The sequence below is a fragment of the Lygodium microphyllum genome, chromosome 10 (assembly GCF_053477565.2).
Source record: "Lygodium microphyllum isolate KBCC chromosome 10, Lygodium_microphyllum_v1.1.10, whole genome shotgun sequence".
Lineage (NCBI taxonomy): Eukaryota > Viridiplantae > Streptophyta > Polypodiopsida > Schizaeales > Lygodiaceae > Lygodium > Lygodium microphyllum.
This window is the reverse complement of record NC_141144.1, coordinates 105,226,873-105,253,722: the sequence shown is the minus strand read 5'-3', so window position 1 is coordinate 105,253,722 and position 26,850 is coordinate 105,226,873. Positions and strand designations below refer to the sequence as shown.

At 41.5% G+C, this 26,850-nt stretch overlaps 1 protein-coding gene and 1 pseudogene across 2 annotated transcripts; one reads left to right on the top strand and one right to left on the bottom strand.

The window, feature by feature from the left end:
• Window positions 1-6,086: 6,086 nt before the first annotated feature.
• LOC148030389 (putative E3 ubiquitin ligase SUD1) lies at window positions 6,087-24,911 on the top strand. 2 transcript variants are annotated; one of them, XR_015692185.1, is made up of 10 exons: window positions 6,087-6,651; window positions 18,838-19,560; window positions 19,660-20,397; window positions 21,774-21,985; window positions 22,100-22,438; window positions 22,542-22,699; window positions 22,778-22,941; window positions 23,237-23,383; window positions 23,631-24,270; window positions 24,433-24,911. XR_015692185.1 is itself a non-coding variant. In XM_087686703.1 (9 exons), exons 1-9 carry the CDS (start codon window positions 6,283-6,285, stop codon window positions 24,135-24,137), a joined length of 3,357 nt encoding a protein of 1,118 aa, XP_087542829.1. In that variant the 5' UTR covers window positions 6,087-6,282; the 3' UTR covers window positions 24,138-24,911. The 2 variants fall into 2 exon arrangements, 1 of the variants encoding a protein (XP_087542829.1); XM_087686703.1 differs by having other exon boundaries at window positions 23,631-24,911.
• On the bottom strand, window positions 12,446-13,665 carry LOC148030390 (uncharacterized; annotated as a pseudogene).
• Window positions 24,912-26,850: the final 1,939 nt, after the last annotated feature.

The following is a 26,850-nucleotide window of genomic DNA, read 5'->3' as shown; positions in this document are numbered from 1 at the left end:
GGTGACAGAGCTTCACAAGCAAAAGTAATGCAAGAATTTCATGAAAGCTTGTGGGCTGGTCATAGAGGTGTTTGGGGTACTTTTACAAAGATCAAAGAAAGATATTGGTGGTAGGGTATGTATAAGAATGTTGCTCACTTTGTGGAAACATGTACGACATGTCAATTGTATTCAACTGTGAGACATTGGGATGGATTGCAACCTACATATCCATTGTCTCTTCATTTTAAGTGGGTGGTGGATTTGGTCACAATGCCTACAGGTCTTTGGCAAATGAGGTATCTTGTGCTTGCTCGTGAAGACTTGACTAATCAAGTGGAAGGGAGAGCTCTATGTACTAAGACGACAAATGTTGTGTGTACTTTTCTTTTAGAATAGATTTTTTGTCGGTATGGTTGCGTGGGAAAAATTACAGCAGATAGGGGTGAGTTGGATGCAGATGAAGCTCATGATTTCTTTGCACGGTTGGGGATAAAGCTTGCTTTAACTTCAGCCTATAACCCTAAAGGAAATGGAAAAAGTGAAAGAGGTCACACACCTATTGTGAAGGCATTGGCAAAAGCGTGTGGAGAGAAGGTAAAAGAGTGGCCACGATTGCCCCCTTATGCTTTGTGGGCTAACAGAACAACTCGCGTGCTGTTATAGGATATATACCTGCAGAATTGATGTATGGTCAAAAACCTATCATGCTGATAGAAGAGATGACATTCACATGGAGTGTGTTACCTTGGGAGGAGGAGTTGAATCGAGAGGAGTTGTTGGCCTTACGCATTAGACAGTTGGAAAGAAAGTCAGAAGACATAGAGGCAGTAACTGCAAGGTTAAGGGTAGCAAGGATATAGAACAAGAAATGGTTTGACAAAAGACATGGACTGAGACCAAGAACCATACAAGATGGGATTGGGTATTGGTTTATGATACCATTTTAGATAACCAGCATAGTGCCATACTTAAAGTTTCCAAAAGATGGTTTGGACCCTATGTGGTAAGACAGGTGTTTGATAATGCTAATTATGCATAAAATGAGCTGGATGGGACAGGCATCAAACTTTCGGTAGCAGGGAAAAGAATCAAATTATTCAAAAGGTGAGAATCTACTATCTATGAGTTGCCAAAATTGGAAGAAAATAGTGGTCCTGATACAGGGGCTAGCTAGGAAGATATGAAAGATGAAGAAGTAGAGAATATGTTTGCAGAGGATGAGGAGGACTCAAAATCCGGTGATAATTAGGATTTTGGCACATACCGGAGGATGTGCAGGTTCAAAGGGGGTGGATGTCATGATGTTATGAGGACACAGTGTGAAAAAGTATGGAATGCATCATCATCCGACTTCTTTATTGATCTAGAGAGTCAATGTGATCTGAGCCATTAGTACTAGTGTGAGTTGCATGGATTATCCGAAAATACTAGATTTTTGGATAATTTTAGCCTATTTTTGATATTATTTATTGTAAAAATTTGAAAAAGTTAAAAAAAGCTTCTAGATTAGGATGGCATGCAAAAGGCTAGTTGCTTTTTCAGCCAATTAGGGGATTTTCATAAAAAATATAGATGGATGAAATCGCGCGTGCCGCGATCGCTGTAAACAGGCTAAAAACTACAGATTGAATTGAAAGAATAAGGAGTGATCTAGGAGGTCCGTGATGAGGAGTCCTAGGGTTTTACCCCCCTTTCGGAGCCAACGGAGCCATTAGATTTGGGTTCCGAGTAGCAGAGAAGGAGCTGGAATTTGATGCATGTTTTGTCCTACAAAGAAGCACCAGGAGATCTAATGCCTGGAGATTGCTTCTGAGTAGTGAGAAGATTCTAGGTTCTTTCAATACATATTGATTCAATTCATTGTGATTTGTTTTTGTAGTGTTTACCACTTGGGTATTCTCTATCTTCTCTTCCATCTCCTATCTCTACTTCCTTCTACTTTTGATCCTCGGTGGATTCGACCTTTCGACAAAAACCCCTCCCACACCGCCCTTTGACTATGCATGATTTGACTCATGTGAGCATTGTCTTTATGACAAATAGACTAGGAATACGCATAAGAAGTCTGATAGAACACGCATGAGTGAGCCTTTGGCATTGGTACATTCGGATGTCTATGGGCCCATTCCCTGTCAGTCTATGGGTGGTGCAAAGTATTTCGTAACGTTTATTGACGATTTTTCGCGTAAAGTCTGGGCTTATCCCATTAATCTTAAATTAGATGTCTTGGCTATGTTTCAGAGATGGCTTGCATTGGTTGAGAACTAGACTGGGCATAGGCTGAAATGCCTTAGGATTGACAATGGCGGAGAATATGTGTCACGTGCCTTTAAGCAGCCATGTGACGAGAGGGGTATTAAGCATCAGTTGACCGCCCCCTATACCCCACCCTAGAATGGTTTGGTTGAGCGGATGAATAGAATCATCCAAGAGCGTATACGTAGTATGCTTAGCCATTCAAGTCTACCACAGAGATTTTGGGCTGAGGCAGTCAGTACAGCTGTCTATATCATAAATAAATCACCTTCTAGTGGTTTGGATTTCCAAGTTGCAAAGGAGGTATGGACTGGGAAACCTTCGTCTTATGCGCATCTACGTGTCTTTGGATGTGAGGCATTCTGCCATGTGCCCAAGGACAAGCGTAGTAAGTTGGATCCTAAGAGTGTCAAATGCATTTTCATTGGCTATGGAGATGCAGGAGAAATGGGTTACCGTCTATGGGATCTGTAGGTGTGGAAAGTCATCCGCAACCATGATATAGTCTTCCATGAAGACAAGATGCATAAGCAGCCTGAGAAGGTAGTAGAGATACACATGGTTATATACCAAGAGGAGCCATGTGTTTCTGCACAGCCAGTGGGACAGCCTGCAGCAACAGTTGGTACACTTGGCCAAGGTGTTGGACAGGCAGCAGAGCCTGAAGTGAGACAGTCTACTAGAGATAGATGTCTGCCTGATAGATTTGAGCCCTCGATGAATTGTCTTGGTTATAGATGCAAGAGAGCCTCTCACCTATGATGAGGCTATATGCAGGGGTAACAGTCATTCTTGGGAGAGGGCTAAGTAGTCTGAGATGGACTCCTTGCACAAGAATATGACTTGGGATTTGGTTGCATTGCCTAAGGGAAAGAAGACTTTACCATACAAATGGGTGTACAAGTTGAAAAGTACTCCTGGAAACCCCAAGCCAGCTTATAAGGCAAGACTTGTTGCTATGGGTTTTAAACAGGAGTATGGAGTTGACTTTGATGAAGTCTTTTCTCATGTGGTCAAGATGAGCTTGATGCTTTTAAATCTAAGTTGAAGAAGAGCTTTGAGATGAAGGATTTGGGACATGCCTCTCACATTCTTGGTATGCGCATTAAGTGCGACAGGCATCAAGGACTACTCTACCTCTCATAGAGGGAGTACATTCATAAAGTCCTTGAGTGTTTTCATATGCAGGATGTAAAGCCTATTGGCTGTCCATTACCTTCTTATGTGAAGGTCTCATAGGCCGATTGTCTATAGACAGATGAGCAAAGGGCTAAGATGGCCAAGATCCCTTATGCATAAGCCATGGGCAGTTTGATGTATGCCATGATAGCCACTCGTCCAAATATTACCTTTGCAGTTAGTGTTGTGGCATGCTATATGGCTACACCTGGTAAGAAGCATTGGGATGCCTTGAAGGGTATCATGAGATACCTGAAGGGCACAGTAGATATGTGTATTTGCTATGGTAGCCAAGATACATGAGTTGTGGGGTACACAGACTCCAATTATGCAAGACATGCAGATAGTAGGAAGTCCACTTCTGGCTATGTATTCACCTATGCTGGAGATACTATCTCTTGGATGTCCCGGATTCAGAAGTGTATGGCTCTATCTACCACTAAGACCAAGTATGTTGCAGCCACTGAGACTTGCAAGGAGGCCATATGGTTGGACCATTTGGTTCATGACCTTGGGATTGATGCTATACCTATGTTGCATTCGGATTCTATGAGTACTATTCAGCTAGCCAAGAATCTAGTCTTCCATTGCGAAGACAAAACGCATTGAGGTGAGGTATCACTTCATACGTGGGGTCGTGGAGGACAAGTCTATTGACCTTATCAAGATCTCCACTGATGAAAATCCTACAAATCTACTCACGAAAAGCCTCACTATTGAGCGCTTTGCCTTCCTCAGGAGATTATGGGCGTTGGATGAGATGACGTTTTTCCTCATCCTGTTATACATCTGTACACTGCACTATCTTTTTCTTTTTCTTTTCACTCCTCATTGGGGTGGATTCGCCTTTAAGTGGGAGGTTGTTGGGGGTAAAGGCACCTTTGCCTAGCCGCGCATGTATTACTACACTGACTGTACTGGCCATTGCACACTATAGGTGGTGGGCGCCCATCATCGTCACTTTATTCTTTATTCTTTTAGTGACAGTTTGAATAAAGGAAGGCCCAGTCACACATTGTGACTGTTGGAGTTCCCATTTTGTATCTCTCTCTTTCTTGCTGTTGCTCTCCCACCATAGCTCTTCCAAGCAAGCTTCGATCCTTCTCACCTTTCATATATCAGTATAGAGACAGAGGATTTCTCAGCCTCAACGATTGAAGCATTATCATCCCACAAATAATTGAATAATGGATCGGGAACCATTTGGTAGAGGAAGTGCCCTGATGGATCCATCTTGAATGTACTTGTCAATCTTGTGCAATAGTGGGTCTATCATTAATGCAAATAGGAGGGGTGCTAGGGGGCAACCCTGTCTAATTGACTCGTGGAGGACAATGGGTGTAGAGAAGAACCCATCAATATTGACAGAGGCCGAGGCATCCTTAAATAGTGTTGTACCATTTGTATGAATGTAGGCCAAAAGGCCTAATCTATCCTATCATATGCTTTGTCCTGGTCCATCTTTACTAAGATAAAGTTAGATTGATAAGATAAAGTTAGATTGATGGATCATTGCACAATCCATAGATAGAACTAGGTTTAGGATCACATCATGTTTGTGCTTGCCATGCACAAAGCCGTATTGCTTCAAACGAATCACCTTGCCCAATAACTACTTGATTCATAAGGTGGGTGCTTCCATAAGCACCTTGTAAGCAAAGTTAAGCAAGGTCAAAGGCTGCCAATCCACAGCTTTCCTGTGGTCCTAAGACTAAAGGACAAGCTTAGTAACACCTTGGTTCATTGTTGAGGGCATGGTACCAGAGGCTCTTAACTAATTGAGAAGATCCACTAGGTCCTTCTCACAGGTGCCCCACAAATTTTGGAATACCTCAGCTGGTAGTCCATCAAGACTTGGGGCCTTACCACTTTTAAAACTCTATCAAGACCCAGGGCCTTACCACTTTTAAAACTCTATCAAGACCCAAGGCCTTACCTTCTACATTGCTAGAAGTAAACTTGTAGCAATGTAGAAGGTCTCGATTCCTCTCTATAAATTTCGATATTGGGCAATAACTATGGCCTGGCATGGCAATTGTGGCCACTAATTCTCCTAACAATCACTTATGGCATGACGTGTCACCGCTGGTTCATTCACACCCATTAACGCTGACACATGACATCAGAGGTATGCATGCTTACCAGGGTAAATGACAAAGGGTGGAGGATTTGCCTGTTGGGCCACAACCATGTGATTACAAGCCATTCAATGTAGCATGCAAAGCAAAGGTGTAAGCGGGTGCCAAAGTCTGCAAGTTTGTTGTTTCACTGGAGTTAGATAGAATTCGTCACCGCTATGCTGCTTTGTTAGCTATGTCTGTTTTATGGGAAGACCCCCCCTTAACAACAATTTCTTTGGGATAGAGATTAAGGAAGCAGTTTTCAGTTTTAAAAATCAACTTATCATGTTGGTTTATGAATTGGAGGGGGCCAGACATGTAGTGCGAGAGCCTAGGATGCTAACAGCTACTTGGAAACTTCCTGAACTTTCGAGTTGCAACTCGGTCCAACTCTCGATATTGACCTTGGCACGTATTGAGGTCTCGAGACTTCTCAAAGTTGGTCGACTCTCGATATTTACCTTGGCACATATTGAGCCTTGAGGCCTCAAAGTTGCCCTTATTGGCTACTGTAAAGGACGAATAAAAATCAACGTCTGTGAAGGCGGTGATTCCAGGGAAGGGAACAAGGCCCCTTTTCTGCTAGCGGTGTCGTGGTATCGACGAAAGCTCTCTCTCTCTCTCTCTCTCTCTCTCGCCCTGTGTGCGCGTGCTTTTTCTTCTCCCTCCCTCTCGCTCGTCTCTCTCTATATCTCTCTGCGTTGTGTAGTGTCTGTCCTTTTGCATCCCCTCTGCGTGTACGGCCATGGCCACGGCTGCGGCCGAATCCGTAGCAAAAGCCTCTCACGATCTGCGGGCCGATCCCAGCGAGGCTTCCCTAGCGCGGACGAGTCAAATAGAGACTCAAGCAGGAGCAGAAGAAGTAAGGGAAGCAGAAGACGACACCGCACAGTCAGACCAAGAAGAGGAGGAAGAAGACGAGCAAGCGAAGGAAGGGCGTAAGCAGGAAGACGATGACGAGGAAGAGGAAGAGGACGTGTGCAGAATTTGCCGCACTCCCGGGGATGCGGCCTCTCCTCTCTACTATCCTTGCGCTTGCAGTGGTAGCATTAAGTTCGTGCATCAAGATTGCCTTCTCCAATGGCTCACTCACAGTAATGCGCGGCAATGCGAGGTGTGCCGATTCTCTATCTTTGTGCTTCTGTTTTGTTCACAGCGTTTCCATTTTACAAAGACTTTCCTTCTTCCCTTCTCTGTGCCATGGTATGAATGAAACCAAACCGTCAGGTCCTGTGGAAAAGTTTCTTTTTGTTGTAATTGTGCTGTGACATGGTCTGTGTGTGACATTTTTGTAGTGAATTGCTGAAACTGGACCGTTAAGGACATTTGAAAAAGCTGTATTTATTGAAATCAAAATATGAACTAGTGTACAGCAGGGTTCGGGACCCTTTCCAAAAGCTTCATTGTGTTGACATTTAAGATGACATAGTGTATGAAAGAGTTCAGGAATGTCTATGGACCTCTCCAACTTTACTTTTGTCTATGTAGATCAATAATTTCATGCTTGTACTGGATTCTCCTCAGTGTAGTGACTTTATGAGAACATATGTTGATGAAGTTCGATCCTAGGCCCTGAGTTGAGCCTCTGTCTAAGTATGGGCTTTTGAGCCATGCCACTTTAGACTGCATTCACTTTGAGTCTTGTGGATGTATGTTTGAGCATAAAGTCATGTGATGTATAGCTGCTTATGGCCGACTTTGAGGCTCCAAGTTTGTTGGTAGAATTTATTGTGTGACCAATTAGATCCTTAGTGTATTGAGCATCTGTTTTTGATAGATTATTGCTCTTATTTTGAAGAGTCTAACTCTAGTTAAGTCATTGATAAGTGATTAGGCTTTGCCATTTTCAAGATTCGACTTCTTTATGCATTCTACATTGTTTTGTCTAAAGATAACCTTCTATCAAGTTCCTTTTCCCTCATTCACTCTACAATATGGCAAATATAAGAAAGTCACGGGGTCTAGCTTGTGAAGATGAGCCTTGCAATCTATAGTTGTATTAGTGGACAAGTATTAATGTATGGCAGGAATATATCTTGTAAGCTTGTAAAAGTTTCCTTTAGCTTGTTGGAAGTGGATGCAGTGACGGAAACATAGAAAAGTATGTGGGTGTATGCTCAACTATCTAACTATACAGGAGGGTGTGTCTATAAACATGCCAAGGGTTTTTGAAACAAGAGGTATGAAATAGGTTTCATAGGTTTCATACGAGTTTCATAAAATGTTAGAAATTGGTTTCATTCCAGATATAAAAAAGTATGAAAGTTTTATATACATATATTGTATGACTCATGTGATGTAGAAAACACAGATTGACATTATTCATTATCCTTTACAATGCCAATGAACTTTTGACATAGCGTCAATATTTGCATGCATCATGGTCCACTATCCATGTCCAATATCAACTTTAGCTATAAAAGGAGCCATTAGTATATGCAATCATCATGGATCACAACTCAAAACAAAACTTTGGCAATTGATGCCAATATCCATATCAACTTGCTAAGTAAATCCATGATAAATGATGATTATAAAAGTCCCAAGACATTTAAGGTGTGGCATTTGTGAAAGTTTAAAATAGACGTTTCATACAACTATGCCTAGGTATGAAATGAGTTTCCTAACCTTATGAAATGAGTTTCTTGTTAACTATGCCTATAAAGAGGCCAAAATTAGGAGAGATTGGTTAGCATCTAGTGGCCCAAAAACATAGGTTGGCCAGCCATGAATGTAGCTGGTAAGTTGAAAATGAATAAAATAATCGGGTGCCTCAAGTAGGCAAACCTCATCACTACTGAATGCTTGGAACATGCACAGACTCACACATGAATTGACTTATTTGCTAATCCCTCCTCATAGATCATGGATGATCTAATACAATACAATTTTACAATGATAATGACTCATCACACCCCCTTTGTGCATTGGGGAGTTGTGAGGGATGACCTACATGACTTGTACTAGCAAGCTAGAAGGGAGGCCTTTGTAGCCATCGTTGGGTCCGCATGGTTGGAGTGCGAACCTAGACTTGTAGATAAGGAAGACTTGCTGATAGAGTTGTCACCCTTCATCATTGTTAACTCCTTCGCTTTCCGCAAAGCTACTAAGGTCTGGTAGTACTTTTAGAGATGTTTCTTCTTACCACAATAATAGCACCACCACCACGACAACGACGATTGCTGCTTCTTCTTCTTCTTCTTCTTCTTCTCCATATGTCACCTCTCTCAAAAATTGGATTAGTTGGTGTACCGAGAGACATCCTCACCAAAACTTGGATTTGAACATAAAGTATCCACTTCTTCTTCTTCTTTTTCTTCTTCTTCTTCTTCTTCTTCTCCTCCATATGTTACCCCTCTCAAAAATTGGATTAGCAGTTGTACCGGGAGACATCCTCACCAAAACTTGGATTTGAGCATAGAAGTATCCAACATAGCACTTACAGATGAGTAACCAATATTGGCATGTTGGCCGTTAGTAGAAGCTAGAGGAGCCGTTTGGAGATAGATGTAGAGAAGGTAAACTGAGGCAATCGATCTTAAGGGATATATATATGCCAAGAAAGTAGTCACAAGAGTTTCAAGAGTTGAAGCAATAAAGCAACAAGTATCCAACATAGCACTCATAGATGAGTAGCCACTGTTAGTATGCTAGTTGCGAATAGTAGAAACTAGAGGAGCCGTTTGGAGATAGATACACAGAAGATCAATTCAGGTAAGGGATCTTTAGAGATGTGTGTGTGTGTGTGTAAACCCCCCCCCCCCCCCCCCCCCCCCCCCCTCTAAACAAAAAAAAAAAGAAAAAAGAAAATAGTCACAAGAGCTTTAAGAGTTCAAGCAGTAAAGAAAGCCACATAGGGAAGAATCAATAGTAACCAGAGTCTACTGTAAAAAACACAACTGTGTGCACAAGAACCCTCTCTAAAGCTGAGCAATGCATTACACAGAAGCTGAGCAATGCATTACACACAAAGTTACTAGTCACCAGAGATAAAGATCAGCCTGAAAAAACTGTCACCCAGCTCTGCTGAGGAGCAAAAACTCAAAACCAGATGCTGATGACCTAAACACAGGCAGGACAACAATGAATACAGTTGTCCTGCAGGAAAACAGGTCACCTTAGACTGGAGACACAAGACACAGATGCCAGGGCAGAAAACATGTTAAAATTCATCAAAAACTGGTTGGCCAGGCCGAAGACAGGTCGCAGCAGTCAAAAATAGGTCCAATGAGCATCAGAGGTAGAATGTGGACCTGCAACAGCAGAAGAAGAACGGAAGCGTAGAAAATTGCTTCACATTGGTGATGGCTGGTGTACTTGTTGTGGAGGATTATGCATTGGCAGAGGGCCAAAGGCACTTCCTAGCAGTGCATTATTCACTCTTGGTTGGTGCTTCATTCTTGGCTCTAGCTTATTGTGATTAGGGTGGGATGAGATATATAAATGACATTTTAAACTTTATATTCACAAGATGTATGCATGCGATGGGGTGGATGGAGTAGTTTGTAGATTTGTATAGTATCATAGAACATATGTTCACACACACTTATGCGTGTTTTCTATAAAAAAGAATTGAGAGATCAATCGTATAAGAGTTTTGTGATTTTGTATGTATTTGTAATAGATAACGCACATCTAAACTTTTTCAAATCCCCCAACAATACACAATCAAAATGTGCCCCCCCCCCCCCTTGGCGTGTCAGCATAAAAGCATACTCACCCCCTTTAAAAAAAAGCTGCCACAAAAAAAAAGTTTCATGTTAGCTTTCCTTAATAAGGGGGTGGGGTAGAGAGGGCCATGGAACCAGGCTTCTTGGATAGGGTGGTAAATAACTTGATTAAACACTAATCACAACAAGCATATAATTCACATAAATTGAAATACAAATGTTACCAATCTAATTTGGACAATGAACACCCGGTTGGCCCCAAAAACTGGTGCCCCTTGCGGTATCACTTTAACTTATTTTGCAATGAATGAAATACACTAAGATTGCTCCAATCTCTTTTGCTTTTCAATGTCACTTGCTGCCAAAAATGACCAACAAGCCTTCTTATCCATTTGCCCCTTGATTCACCTAGGGTTGGCCTTCAATTGACCCTTGGTTGGTCAAATCTAACCCCAAATCAAATTGGGATGACTAGCTTCTTGAAATCTTTGGCAGTTGCTCAAATTCTAGCTATTTATTGATTTCAAGTACTAACCCTTCAATTTCTTGGCACGGTATCTGAGATGGTTGCTAAATTCTGATTTTTGCTGTAAATTAGGATTCATAGTAGCCAAAACACAACTTCTATTCATAGGGCTTGAAAATGGTTGAGAATTGTTGGGAGATTTCTTGTAGAGGAGGGAGAGAGCCAAGAACAGAGGAATCTCTAATTTCTATTGCAAGAAAGCACTAAAATTTGCTGCTGCCCTACTGAAAATGGCTGAATGATTGTAGCTTACCATCAATAGGAGCCCCACATGTGAAGAAATACCCTGACATAGAAACACAAATAACACCGTATGACAAAGCGCAGATTGATAGAAGATTCAGTTAGGGTTAGGGTAACTCAAAGACAATGAACACAGAGAATGAATGAAATGATATGATTATTGAATATACAATGCTCATGTAGCAAACACAATATGTAGTGAATGAATACTACACTTTGAACTCCTATATCTCAAGGATCAGGGCAAGGGTAATGAGTTGGAGAGAGTGTCGTACTCTGAACGGATCTTTAATAGCAGCAAGGTAGCCTTTGGATGTCGAACACCAGCAAATGCAGCCAAGGAAGACTGGATCAGATTTAGATAGCAATGCAAGAGAGAGAAAGACAAAATGTTGACTACCAGAGAGAGAACAAATGCAGGCTATAGGAGAGAGAGAGACTAAAAACGCACAAAGCTTTTTGATAATGTTGACAATATCTATTCTTCTTAGGTGCATTTTGCCACCTGGGTTTACGTTGAGACTGGGAGTTTCTTGTGATTCCTTTGCTTGATTTTGATTTTGATTTGAAGTTTGATTTGGTTTACCCTTGCCTTGCTGGGCCTTTTGAGAATGAGCAACAAGAGTCTCCCTGTGAGGGATTATTCGTATGAAACTGATCGAATAGCCATGCATAATGTAATAGCTGACATTCAAATTTATGGAATGTGGGTAAATTGGGCAGAGAAACCACTTGCTACACAAAATTGAAGTATTTACGTCATAGAAACATGAAACAGGAAACGGGAACGGGGGACGGGGACGGGGACGGGGACGGGAACGCCAAACCTAGGCAACATGGACGTGGGAACGGGAACGGCATTTAAAAAATCAAAATTCATGAAAAAAATTTAATATTTCACTTATAATCCATGTGGACTCTGGAGTGTTAAAACTTAAAACCAAGGTATATAATCCACAAGGACAAATCATTTTAAGTTTTAACTTTAAGATATCATGCATTATTCTAAAACTACTCATTAGAAATTGAATTGCAACTTACAAGGCTCAAGAGGTAAGCTATTCAATTATAAATAATAAAATCCATAATACATATGCCAAAAATCATAAATGATAAAACAGTGAACAATGAATTAAACTTTAAAGTCTAAGCTAAAAGAACATGCCTATGGTACCATTTCCAAAAAACTTAAAAGATTACAAATATGAAATTGAAGTCTAATCTTTGAAAGAACATGCTCATTGCCCCAAAAAAGACTACAAAAATAAAGTCTAATCTCTAGACTGAAGCAAAATGTGGCATGTCAAAATAGCCCAAAGGGCAACTACAAGACTGCAAGACTCAAGTACAAATATAATATCGGCATGGCACAACTGTCAACAGCCCAAGTGTCACAGTGTGATCAATGATCATAATATCATATATAATGTAAATGTGTCATGACTCATGTATCATGAGACTCGCGATAAGTAAGCTAAATCAAAGATCATGATCATGATCTGAGGCTGCTCTAGCCACTGCTGAAGTGCCAGCCTCATCATCATGTGTACCATGAATTGCTGCATCTCCCTCAACATCAGCATGTGTCTCCTCTTCTTGCTGCATCTCCCACTCTGTGAATGGATCAGGCTTTGTTGTCATACTATTACATAACATCCTCAAATTAGCACTAACGAATACTAGATCGTTTGCTCTCTCCACACCAAGACGGTTCCTCTTCTTTGAAGCAATGTGAGCGTAGGTACTCCACAATTGCTCCAAACAAGAGGAGCTAACTGACCGACTCAAAATACGGATGACTAGTTGCTGCAACTCAGGACTATCCGAACCATAGTCCTCCCACCACAAAGCTGCCCCAATCTTACAGCGATCCTCCTGTGCATCTCCACAACCAAAAGAACCTCGAAATGTCCTATAACATGAAAGCTGATCTCTGATCTTTCGTCTAGTGCCATGATCAGGCACTAGACGAGACAATATAAGTCTCCATGCATCCATAACCTCAGTGTCATTCTCCTAACCCTTGCCCTGGAACTCAGGATCCACAACAAATGCAGCTGCATGCATGGGTGAGCTATAGGAGTTCCACCTCGTCACAACTAAATGGTGTATTTCCTCATACGCCTCATCATTTGGTGCCAACTCCTGCAACTTTTCATTCAGCCTGTCCATAGCCTCATATACCTTGCCAATGCAAGGTTGCATAGCATCTGTAACCCTCAATAAATGTACAATGGGTGATACCATAGCATCTATCCGCTTTACATCATCCCAAAAAGTGGGGTTATTTGCTTTCTCCAAGCATAAGATACCTGTAGGAGTATCTGCCAATGTTGATGAGGTAAACTCATCACTAAGAAATAACTGCCTCAAGGCACCACTGCATTCTCTTAACCTGCCTAGCATCAAGAAGTTAAAGGCAAATCTGGTATCAGAGTATTTTAAAAGTGTCTTCTTCGACCGCAAAGAGAAGTGATGGTGAAGAAACTGGTGATTCAAAACAAAGCTAACCATTTGAGCTCCTTGCTCTATGACAGGTGCAATCCATGACAAGTTACCAATATCCTTTAGTAGGTTGTTCAAGCAATGAGCCATACAATATGAAACTGTGATATGCGGATAATATCTCTGAATAATAGCACCTGCTGCCCTATTTGCAGGCTCTCCATCTGCAAAATCCCACAACATGCTCTGGGCCAATAAGCTCAACACCTGTAACCCACTCTGCTGCAAGTACATCTGCTGACTTTCCTGTCCCCGGTGCATCATGTGAAGATATGAAATACATTTCTCCACGAGAATAAGCAACCATACCATGAATGGATCGCTTGTGTGTATCACTCCAACGATCAGCAATCAAGGAAACTCCATTTTTAGCCCACATGCTCTTTCTAGTCACTGCTGCTTGCTCAACAAGGCGCTTTTCCTTGTCGAGCAAAGTGGTCCGTAAGGTCTTTGATGATGGAGGTACATACGAAGGGCCATACTCACCAATCTTCTTGCACATCAATTTAAAATACTCTGACCTGGCTGCATGAAATTGAATGTGGTCATGATAAAAAAAGCGTGCCACTGATGTATCCACCTCTTCTTTCTTCTTGGGATCCCAACTAGCATCAAGTGTGCTTTGTCTACGTGTAACATGTGGCGTTGTTGATGCCATGGCCGATGCAATGCCTGTAGTAGGTGTGGAGGTAGCACTTCCTGATACTGACCCTGCTCTAGATACATCTGATGGGGATGGTGTCACAAAAGTTGCAGGGTCAACTGCAACACGTCGTGGTCTAGATGCAAGATAAGCTTGTTGACTTGCTACACGGTCAGGAAGCTCCCTTTGCTTCTCCAAGGTCACATTTGGACAAAACTGCACCTCTGAATTTGGCTCATGTAGGAGATGAGCTCGGACCTGATTATGCATAAATATTAAAATGGAACAAGTGGCAATTGGTAGTCCATATTCTAATATTTAAGGAACTTTGAAAAATTAAAATCAATAAAAACTTGAAATACAAATGCTCGGCTCAATGGATTACCTTGTTTGCTCCACTAGTTCGCTTGTATGGGCAAAGCTTGCAAGTCCATGGTCGAGATCCTCCACCACTCAAAGGGCGTTCCCACCATGACCAATCATCAGACCTTCTTCCTCGACCACCAACCCGACGAGCAGGGCGGGAAGATGAAGCCATTTATGATTTCAGGCTGAAAATTGAAGGTTTAAGAGTCGAGAGAAGGAAAAATTGAAGGCTGAAAATTGAAGGCTAGAGAGAAGGGAGAAGGCTCAAGAGTCAAGACTCACTCAAGAGTCGAGAGAGAAGGGAAAGGGAGAGAAGGGAGAAGAGAAGAAAAGAGGAGAACTTGGAACTTGGAAAAGAACTTAGAAGGAAGACTCAAGAGAAGAGGAGAAGAAGGAAGACTCAAGAGAAGAGGAGAAGGAAGAGAAGGAAGAAGGTTCAAGGAAGAAGGAAGAAGAGAAGGGAGAAGTGAAGAGAAGGTAGAAGGTAGAAGGAAGAAGAGAAGGAAGAGAATAAAGAGAAAGAAGAGAAAGAAGAAGAAGGAAGAGAAGGAAGAGGTTGGAGGTGGGAGGAGAAAGAAGAGAAAGAAGAGAGGGAAGAGAAGAAATAAGAAGAAGGAAGAGAATGAAGGTGGCTGGGCCGTTGGCCGCTGGGGGCAGGATGCAGGCGGGTCCCGGGAGCAGGATGCAGGTGGGAGTAGAACGCGAAGAGCAGGATGCAGGCGGGAGTTTGGACGCCGGGCGGGAGTAGAACGCGAAGCGCAGGCGGATGCAGAATGCGGGCGACCGGCGCAGGTAAGTTTCGCTTGCCACGTGGCGTTCCTTGTCCTGTTTCAGACAGGGAACGCAGCAGGGAACGCGTTCCCTATCTGAAACGGAACAAGGAACGTTTCATCATTTGGAAACGCGGTCCATGACGGATACATTCCGGGGACGGCGATTCCACGTGCCGGGGGGCCGTTCCGGCCGTTTACTATCACTATGGAGAAGGGGAATAATCATTAATAGAATCTGAAATGGTAGACATACCTGGCATCGGAGAAAATAAGTACGAAGGCATTGGAGTGTACTCTATGCTGGTTTCCACTTGTGGATGGCCAGTCCTAAGGGGAGATTTTGCCTTTCTTGCATGGTCAGTAGATTGGTGCACTGAATCTAAAGGGCGAAATTCACATACTCAGCTGTGGTAATCTCGTAAGGTCGTGGAACTCCATGGTAGTCCAATGTCTGTCCGGCCATGTCGGCAGCTTGTGAAGCAAGTAGTGAGGCCCACTCCCCTCGTTTCTTGATGGATTTAGCTCGGATGTGAGAAGCGGTGGAGTAGTGTTCAAAGTTGTCTGCCCTTTTGTTGTTCTTGCTTCTTGTGTAGAGCTTTCAGATCAAGGCCTAAGTTTCTCTCAAAGAACTCGGCTTTGATACCATGTGAAGAAACACCGTGACAGAAACACAAATAACACCGTACGATAGAGCATAGATTGATAGAAGAACATAGTTAGGGTACGGTAACTTAGAGACAATGAACACAGAGAATGAATGAAATGATATGATTATTGAATATACAATGCTCATGCAGCAAGCACACTATGCGGTGAATGAAAACTGTACCTTAAACTCTAGTATCTCAAGGATTAGGGCAAGGGTAATTATCTGGAGAGTGTCGTACTCTGAACGGATCTCGAATAGCAGCAAGGTAGCCTACGGTTGTTGAATACTAGCAAACACAACCAAGGAAGGCTGGATTTGATGCAAATGGTAGTGCATGAGAGAGAGAGACTAAAAACGTAGGTGAGGAGAGAGAAATACTAAAAATGTTGGATGTAGGAGAGAAAACAGCAAATGTAGGCTGCACAACAAGTCTCCAACATAACACTTGTAGTTGAGTAAAGAATATGTGCATGCGGACCATTAGGAGGAGATGATGGAGGAGCCATCATGAGGGGGAGACAGAGAAGATGAAGAAAGATAAAGAGATCTTCAGGGAGAAAAGCATGTCAAAAATACAAACTCACAAGGATTGCACGAGTTTCAAGCAGCAAAGAAAACACAAAGAGAAAAGAGAAACAGTAACGAGAGTGTAGTGATGAGAACACGACAACTGGATGCACATGAACCCTCTCTAAAGCTGAGCAATGTACCGCAAAGTGAGAAGATGGACCAAAATAATGAGAACCAAGCTGAAAATACTGTCGCCCAGCCCAGCATAGGAGCAAACAGCCAAAGCATCGGTGCTGATCAGTAAAACATAGGCAGCAGACACCGAAACACAGATTTGGAAGGGTCATTAAACAGGTCCCCAGTCCTGAGACAGGCCCAAAAAGCTGAAAACGAAAATGCTAGTCTACAAAACGTGGAGGAGACAGGCCGAAAATGATAAGAAGATGGTTGCTCAGGCTGGAAATCAGTAAGGCCTAAAGAATCAAGAAGTGCCCTAGCCCACTGACATGCACAGACTCAGCTGTGATGACATATCTGCTAACACTCCCAACCTCCACACTGTTCTAATAATCAATGCAGAGTTAATAATTTTGAAAATTAATTTAGCCCTTCGTCACTGCCTAGAAAATTAGTAGTGTCCATCTGTAATTAAATTGGCTAGGCTATTTTGATTGCTAGTGGTCATGTGCATGAATTGACCCTTGAACTGACATTAGTTTATTAATTAATGCCTAGTTCCTAGTGTCACCACAAACACTTGCTAGTCAAATAAATGCCCTAGGCCAAAATTGACACTTGGCACCACTAATACCTGCCCAATATAACTTATCACAACTTTTGCCTTGGACACCAACTGGTATCTTGGGGTCCTTGGCCCATCATTGTGAATTGATTGTCTTGCACAACACATTTGCACCTCACACACACACACACACACACACTCTCTCTCTCTCTCTCTCTCCCCCCCCCCCCCCCCCCCCCCCCAAAAAAAAAAAAAAACCTCAAGGCCACCATACTTCCAATAGTAAGTTCTACGAGGTTTAGTTCACACAGATTTTGCTGAAACAACTTGCTCCATTGAATGCTTTCCAAACTTCATTGAATGTTTAGGTCATTTGACACCAACCAGTATTATCTGGCAATCTTCAATGCATATTGTAGCATATGGACATCCCTCAAGGTTTCTTGCAGTCTTATGAGTAGTAGTTCTGAACATTCCACAGAATTTTTTTGATCAAAGTTTATCTGCTGTCATACGTCTCAATGCATTTTTATGTTGGCCATTTGACTAGTAGATCATCATGGTGGCTGAGATGAACGAATCAATTGTAATTCTAGTCCTCATTAGAAGGGTACATGACCCATCAGCATGGAACTAACAATCCTCACTGTGACATGCAAAGACTTATTGGAGAGCTTCTGAAACCAAAGCTGTACTGTAATTATTGCGTGACCCAACCAATTAACTTCTTATGAGATGGTTGCAATGCATATGCACATGATAACAAGCTCATGTGGATATGTTAGCTAACCTAGCAATATTAACTGATGCTCTCTTTCCTTTGTTAGTGGAATAATTTTGATAGTGTCCCATATGCAGACTTGCTTGCTTAAAAGTTTCTTTAATGGACTAAGAGACTATTACCCAACAATACCCCCATTGGAAAATTGGTAACAGTATCTGTGACATGAAACATATATGCATGACCTATTAGAATCTTCTAGATCTGTAATGGCAAGTGTCTAATTGCAAGCCAAGGGTGTATGATATGGGAGGACCTACTCGGACCCTTTTGTTTAACAACTCTTCCGTTTACTGCGGGAGGACCCAACTCCAAACTCCTCGGCATGCATTGATTGACATGTTTTGCAGCAACTTGGGCCCCTTTTTGTGCTGTGAAGAAATTGTTGCCTGTACAATGTACTATCAAGTGCAGTCAGGAATTGTCAAAGCTTTGAAACAGCCTGCTACTGCCCATGGGAATAGTTGGGTCTCTTTGTGATGAGTGACACTTTTTGATGGGACAGGTTTCTACCATGTACATTGAGAATTCTCAAATGGCCAGATGGTTACTTGACAGTGATAGAAAACCCTGACCCTGTGGCAGTGCAAAATGTAGAGACTTACAATCAAAGTCGTGCTCACTTGTGCTGTACGCATGTGTGCCCATCTTGGTTCTTTGTCCTACAATTGTGGTCTGTGGCATCAGCAAAAGATTAACTGTGAGCTTACACCTTTAGTTGTTTGAATTTGAAGCTTGTATTTTTGTTGTCTCTGGCTTCAGTGAAATTTCCACTGCGAGTTTAGATTTAAGTTGTTTGGTTTTTAAGGTTTGTACGTTTGCTACATCACTTGTAACTGAGAGTTCTTTATTTTTGTTGCGTCTCTTTTCTGACTGGAATTTGTTGTGTCAGGTGTGCAAACATCCCTTTGCTTTTTCACCAGTTTACGCAGAAAATGCACCAACAAGGTTATCATTTCAGGAGTTTGTGGTAGGGATGGCACTCAAGGCTGGCAGTAGCATGCATTTCTTTCTGAGATTAGCTTTTGTGCTTGCTGTGTGGCTGGTCTTTATACCTTTCACAACATACTGGATATGGCGCTTTACATTTGTCAGGAGTATTTCTGAAGGCCAAAAACTGTTCTTTGACCGCTTGACTCCTGGCTTACTTTTCACAGACTGTCTTCATGGATTTTTATTATCAGCAGGGATTGTGTTCATTTTCCTTGGTGTGACCTCACTTAGGGAATATTTTCGTCACTTGCGAGAAATAGGTGCTCATGGCTTTGAAAGAGAGGAGGATGTTATTGACAGACAGCCTGGTGTTAGAGCAGGGAGACGGCAAGCACAAGGTCATGCTTTAATTGGGGAGAGACCTGGGGTTGCAGGTGCTCAAGCAAACCTTGGACTAGCAAACAGAGAAGGTCAAGGTTTGGCTGCAGGTGCTGGACAAATTCTTCGGAGAAATGCAGAAAATGTGGCTGCACGCCTGGAAATGCAGGCTGCCCGATTAGAAGCACATGTGGAACAAATATTTGATGGAGCAGATGATGTGGATGGTGCAGAAGATGTGCCTTTTGATGAGCTGGTTGGGATGCAGGGTCCTGTTTTCCATTTAATAGAGAATGCAATTACTGTGAGTTTTTGTCCTTTTGTTTGCTTCTTAATTTAGTAAGAGGAAGGGCTGTATCTCTCAAGCTAACATGTTTAAAGGACGTGGTTCTTACATTGACAGGTTTTGGCTAGCAATGCTATATTTCTGGCTTTGGTGGCTTTTGTTCCATTCACATTGGGTCGGATAGTCCTCTCTGCTATAACTAAGATGATGGCTCCTGGATCTCTTAGCGCAAAGCTTTCAGCTCCAACCTTTCCTAGTACTAACTATATTCCTCCATCAGTTAATACATCCCAGGCTACCAATTATGTTCAGTTTGTTAGTGAAATTTTTAGCTCAGGAAATATGAGCTTTGGTGCAGTAGTTGAATCCCTAGCTGCTTTCCCAAGTATGGATGGAGCTGAAAAGTCCACAAGCACTCCAGTTGATTCCCTGGGTTTCTCTGATGCTGCTACTATCACAGTAGGTTATGGTGTTATTCTCCTCTGTGTCAGCTGTTATCTTTGCCTAATGGCTTTAATCAGACTCAGCAGAGGGGAGCCATTGACAGTAGGGCGGATTCACGGTTTGAGCTCAATGACTGAGGCTGCTCCATCTGTGGCAAGACATGTTGTGGCAGGGCTGAATTACTTGATGACATTGTTCAAAGTTGCTTTCCTGTTGCTGATTGAGCTTGGAGTCTTTCCTTTGATGTGCGGGTGGTGGTTGGACATATGTACTCTAAGCCTGCTGGGCGGGAATGTTGCAAATCGTGTTGCATTCTTTTGGGCTTCACCTCTCACAAGTTCTCTGCTACATTGGCTCTTCGGTATAGTTTACATGCTCCAGATCAGCATGTTCGTAAGCTTGCTCCGGGAGGTATGTTAATCCAAATATGTCATGAACTTGCCAAGTTAACTTTTGCAAGTTGTTCAGCTGGTGTCCATTTTCATTACAAGAACACAGCAAAATCAGACTAGATGGTTGATTTAAAACTGAACATCCTGCAGTGACTACACAACTTGGCATTTTATTTGAAGAAAACTTCATTGTGTTAAAAATTGATTTGTTAGTGCATCATTGAAAAGTTTTAAGGTTAATTCACTAGCAAAGCTATAAGGAAGTTCTTTAACAAACCCTAAACTGTTATGTTTTACCTTACTGAAAAGGGCTCATATTGCTGTAGTCTAAAAATTCAGTTGAAATTCCAAAGAAAGGTGTGTCGTTGAGATGCAAGATTACTCATTAGTAGTAGCACATAAGTTGGGAGAGCTCAAATGGACCGAGATAGCAAATAACATAAAGGGCATTTGAACCTTAACACTACAGCAAAGTTGGGTTTACATGTTCAAACTTCATGTGAATATTTTCTCTACGACGGAAATGTTGTATTCAGTGTTTTCTTCAGGTGGACTGTTGCATATAATGCCGTGTTCTGGATATTCCCACATGACTTTTGCCTGCTCTACAAAAACTTACAGAGCCAATTAGGTGACTTCATTATTCAGCTGAAGCCTGAATCTGTAGGAGTTTCTGATGTCCAAGACTTGGCTCCGTGAGCATCTTTAGGCTTCTTATCTTGTTTACGTGAGTTGCAGGTAAAGCTAGGCTACATACTCTTTATCCAAGTCCATGGAGGGGAGAATGCTGCAACCATTCTTTAGGTGGTTTGCACCGAGTCTTCTGTTGAAGATTCACTAACAAGCCTCCTATGTGTCAATGGCACAGAGTATATCTAAGGGGCCTTTAAAGGGAGGGACCATTGGTCTTTGTCAATGGCTGTACATACCATTTAGATGATTAAAGCGGTCTAGAAACTACATCATCTTGTTCCTGTACATTGTCTGTGCATGGAGCTTCTGCATGTTTTCTTTATGTTATCCCGAATTTGGGTTTCAGCAAAGTCATTTTATGTAGCTTGAGAGTTTTCTTTTATATGGTTATCAATTTGTGTTTCCTAGAGTGTCAACTTGTGAGTTTTCTTTTGTCTTGTCATCATAATATTAGCAAGTTTTTTCAATGTTGTGAAGGGGCCATCCAATTAACAAGGGAAAAAAATTGATAGGTAAATTAGAAATCGAACCATACAAGTATTGTGTAGCTACCAACAAATCCTGTTGATGGTCGCAAGAGCAGCTTAACTCACAGTCACTCTTCTTATATCATCTATTAAGTGGTGCCTATGCACAGGTAGTACATTTGCTACATTAACTTGTGGTCGTCATTCCCAAATGGTTGGCTTTTGAAATTTTCAGGTTCTTCGTCCAGGAGTTCTATACTTCTTACGAGATCCAGCAGATCCCAATTACAATCCTTTCCAGGATCTGATAAATGATCCTGTCCACAAGCATGCTCGCCGTGTACTACTTTCTGTAGTAGTTTATGGCAGTCTTATTGTGTTGCTCATATTTTTGCCAGTAAAATTTGCACTCTCTGTAGCTCCAACAATGTTTCCACTGGACATCAGGTAGAGCATAGGAGTAGCTAAAAATGGCAAACATGTGGTTTTCGTTACTTCTATCTGAAACAGAGTCAACATTCTGGACTAACTCCTTTCACATTTTCTGTTTGCCACTTGCAGAATCTCTGACCCTTTCACTGAAATACCAGCAGACATGCTGTTGTTTCATATTTGTATACCATTTGCTATTGAGCATCTCAGACCAAGGGCTACTGTAAAAACTATTTTGTTTCACTGGTTTTCAGTGGTTGGGTGGGCTTTAGGGCTGTCCGAGTTCTTACTTCCCAAGCCCGAGGAAAGAGATGAACAAGGAAGGCTTGTTAGAGGTGATGAGTTACATCAGGTTGCTGACAATGGCTTAAATTTACCTCAGGCTCGTGCTGACAATGGATTAAATTTGCCTACTGGAGATGATGCCATTGAGGTGGTAGATGTTGATGATCAGAGTGACTCTGAGGAGTAAGTTTGAACTTGTTTTGATTGCTTATACAAGTGTGCTCTATATTTTCTAGCCTTGCCTGATATTTGAAGTGCTGTTAAATTGTACTTCTGGGTTGGACAGGTACAAGTTTGTGGTCCGTATTGTCTTACTTTTACTTGGGGCATGGTTCACCTTGCTGCTATTCAGCTCAGCCATGGTTCTTTTGCCTGTCTCACTGGGACGAGCAGTATTTACATTCATATCACGTCTTCCAGTAACTCATGGTGTTAAATGCAATGGTGATTATGCTTTCCTTGAGTGCGTTTTAAATTGTCTTTCTTGCTTTTGTATTTGTAATGATGATTTGTTCCTTGCAGATCTGTATGCTTTCAATATCGGTTGCTACATGATATGGGCATTGGCAGCTGCTGTGGGGTATGCTGTGGACTATGTTAAAAAACATGACCTGAGAGTATTGGCCATGCATATTATTAAATGGTCTGCAATCGCAATCAAAAGCTTCATGTTGTTGTCATTGTGGGTAAGTCAGTGGACTTGTCTTTTACACAGAGAGTGTTTCAAAATCATTAATGAGGAATTTCACATGTTGTCATTGTGGGTAAGTCAGTGGACTTGTCTTTTACACACAGAGAGTGTTTCAAAATCATTAATGAGGAATTTCACATGTGGGGATACTGTTGAGTGGATGATGGACTGAGAAAAGATTGTGAATAAATGTGGTGTTTTTTTTCAGTTTTCATATATTGTCACACTGACCTAATCTATCACATATGATATATGTCCTCTGGCATTGATCTTCTTTCGTATATGTGCAGATTATAGTTATCCCAGTTCTGATTGGTCTTCTATTTGAGCTATTGGTGGTAGTTCCTCTACGTGTACCAGTTGATGAGAGCCCTGTATTCCTTTTGTATCAAGATTGGGCCTTGGGCCTTGTGTTTCTCAAGATTTGGACAAGACTGGTTCTCTCTCTCTCTCTCTCTCTCTCTCTCTCATTAAAAAAAAAAAACAGAAAAATAGAAAAAAGAAAGAGAGAAAAATCTCCCATCTTTGATAAGATACCTAAATCTTTAGGCAGTACGTGTTTCATACAGTGGGCCAAAGAGTGTTGAGACTGCCACTACCTGGCGAATGTCCGAAGAGTGTTGCTTTCTGCATGGGTTCAGAAGGTATCACTCAGCACTGACCCAGTGTGTTCCACTTTTGTAGGTAATGCTGGATCAGATGACTCCTCTTGCAGATGAGAACTGGCGTACAAAGTTTGAACAAGTCAAGGCAGATGGATTTTCCCGCTTACGAGGACTATGGATTCTACAAGAAATTGTGGCACCTGTTCTCATCAAGCTGTTAACGGCCCTGTGTGTTCCTTACGTGTTTTCACGTGGTTTATTCCCTATATTTGGGTATTCTGCCATTGTCAACTCTGCAGTTTATCGCTTTGCTTGGGCAGGATGTCTTATATTGGGGGTGGGGTGGTATGGTGCCAAGCGTTTGCAACACTGGTTTTTAGACCTCCATAATGCTATCAGGGATGATCGATATCTTGTTGGCAAAAGGTTGCATAACTTTGGGGAGAACAACCCACCTAGTACTCAACCTCCAAACGAAGATTGCAAGGAAAGCAGTAGTATTATAACAAATGTTGCAGGAGAACTTGAGGTTTCAGATTCAAGAATAGGGAAAATTCAGTTGATTAGCACTGCACATGGCCTATAATCAGGTGCTAAGAGAAAAACAAGCAAATATACAGGACTTGCTGTCTTGCTGTTGATGACTCTACCTTGGAAGCGTATGGTGAGAGTGCAGCTTTTTGTCTGCAGTAATATATGCCCAATATAAAAGTATGAATGTGAGTTATGCTGTTCCATCTTCTGATAAAGCAAATTATTGCTAGCAAGTTGTATCGGCAGAACATCTTTGTGTAAATAAATGTTTTGATAATTATCAATCAATGTTGTATTCAAAGCTTTTGATGTCCTCCATTCTTTGAGCTTGAGTTGTGCTTTGCCAGAGCATGTTGGGGCTTCCTTCTAATGCTGGTTATTGACCACTTGGATGTCTCATTATGTGAGAGGAGACACTGCTGTCTGCAGAGGAGGCCTTGAAGTGAAGAAAAGTACTGGCACTAGTGGGTTGGAGATGTCAGACATTCGACAAGGTGGCATCTCTTGATTGTCCATTGTCCATTTCCTTCAGTGACGTAATGGTGTTGCAAATGAGAGGGACTGGTCTATCACATCAAAGTCATGTAATTGTATCTAGTTCTTGGAATAGTGGATTGGAGATTTGAAACATTTGACCAGGTAGCATCTCTCGATTGTCCTTTACCCATCACCTTCAGTGACGAAGTGGTGCTGCAAATGAGAGAAACCGGTCTATCACACCAAATTATGTGATTTTATCTAGCTCTTGGTCTTAATGGTCTTCCAAATTAGTGAAGAACAAATACTGGTCCAAGAAATTCAGCCGTTCTTTTCGAGTTTGATATTACTGAGTCTTCTGGGGTAAGCTAGACTATGCCTTTGATATTCTATGGGTTCATTTCTATGCATGCTTGTAGACAGGTCTTCTCATATCTTACGGCATCTGCCACAATCGACCAAAATCATTTAGTGCTATATTTGTGTTGGTTCTGATGTTTCTATGATGCTCATGTTTTATTACATGTGGAATGTAAAGGAGAAGATGGTGCAATCTATAAGTTGTAAATACAATTTAAATGGAAGGCTTATTATGTAGACCATTTGGATTGATTTGGTCACAGAAGTTGCTGTCCTTGTCTGTTATGAGCTGACTTGTTAAGCATAGTCCATGAGCAAATATCCAGCTCCTGGCTTTTGTGAAAGCCAGATTATGCCGCTAATATTATCTTGGTTTTCTCTCTATGGGTGCTTGTATACAGGTCTTGTTACATCTGATCACAATCAGTGAAGACCATTTAGGACCAATTGGTCATGATATTTCTGATTTTCCGGATCTTCATAACATGTGAGTATGCTATCCATGTCCTCATGTAGTCTAGTAGTTGCCAGTTCATCATGAACAGGATGAGAAGCTTACTTATGGGAATAGAAGTCTTGTTATAAAGGTATTGCTGTGCTGCTTGTTTGATCTGAGATGACCTGTTTAGCATTTCTCGTGTACGAAATACGGACTCCTGTTGAAATGGCCGAAATGCAGATGGTTTTTCTGTGCAGCATTGCTAGGGACTGGCTGCTAATTGAAGTAACATAACTTTCTCTGTCACACTGTCCACATGACTGCAGGGGAAACGCATACCAGTCTATATACTACCTTTGGGGAGTGTGTTTAACTTCATGGAATATAAGTTGGTAGTTACTGCAGCACAGTAAAGTATTCTAGATCAACTGTCAGACAGCTCATAAGCTCCTAGTAGAGAATGTCATAACGTCCACCTTTTACATGCTACAGATTTTAGATATTTTTCTTGATTTTCTAAAGACACAACATGGATTCTTGACTAGTAAATGTCTAGCTCATTATGAAATTGAACCGCAAGGAGCTCAGCAAGATTGTACCTCCAGTCATGAAGTGACTTAACCAATCCATTCATATAGTTAACTTTTCCCCCTTTTTTTAGGGATGGTATTGGAAGACACTTTAATGCTTGCCACATGCAAAAGCTATCTTAGATCTTCAAATCCCTTTGGCACATTACCAATTTTGAGTGTGAACATTCAAAGATGGAATTTAACTAAGAAACACGACTAAAGTGAAGCAAGTTAGTTATCTAACTACCTTTCTATAATTGGGTTTCTAAAGCCGAATCGATACTGACAGTTATCACTAGATATTTTATGGAAGTTGTTTTGTTAATTGTATGGTCATTGGTTTTTTTGCATGTGATTGATGGTCACATTTGCCAATGGTTAGTGCTAGAAATGTTACTAAGTGGTGGAAATAAACATAAATCTCACTAAATTCTAAGGCTGCACCTTATAAGTATATGCATATTTGGCTCGAGTAGACACTTAAAAGGAAGTTGCGTATTCTCGGCTTTAGTAGCCTTAATAATATTAAGAAAATGCGTGTGGTACAGAGAGAAGAAGAAGAAGAAGAATCGTTTATGAATGTTGCTAAAAGGCCAATGTGACCTATGAGATCAAACCAATACATACAATGACATGCATTTCCCATCTTAAAAGTTAAAAGATATGCCTATGAGATTAGAAATTATGCAATATTTTGTGTAAGAAAATGCGTGTGGTACAAATGTAAATATTGAAGTAGGGAAGATTGATTTTTCTATTAGTGAAGTATCTTTCAAGTGGAGATGTAGCTCTATGTGGTTCAAGATACCTTGACATTTGTCTCCTATGGTGCTCAATGATAGCTCTAATTTGTTTGTGATTAGGATGTCTGGGTCTCCAACCATGTAGATATGGGCATCTCGCGTGACTAAGTGCAA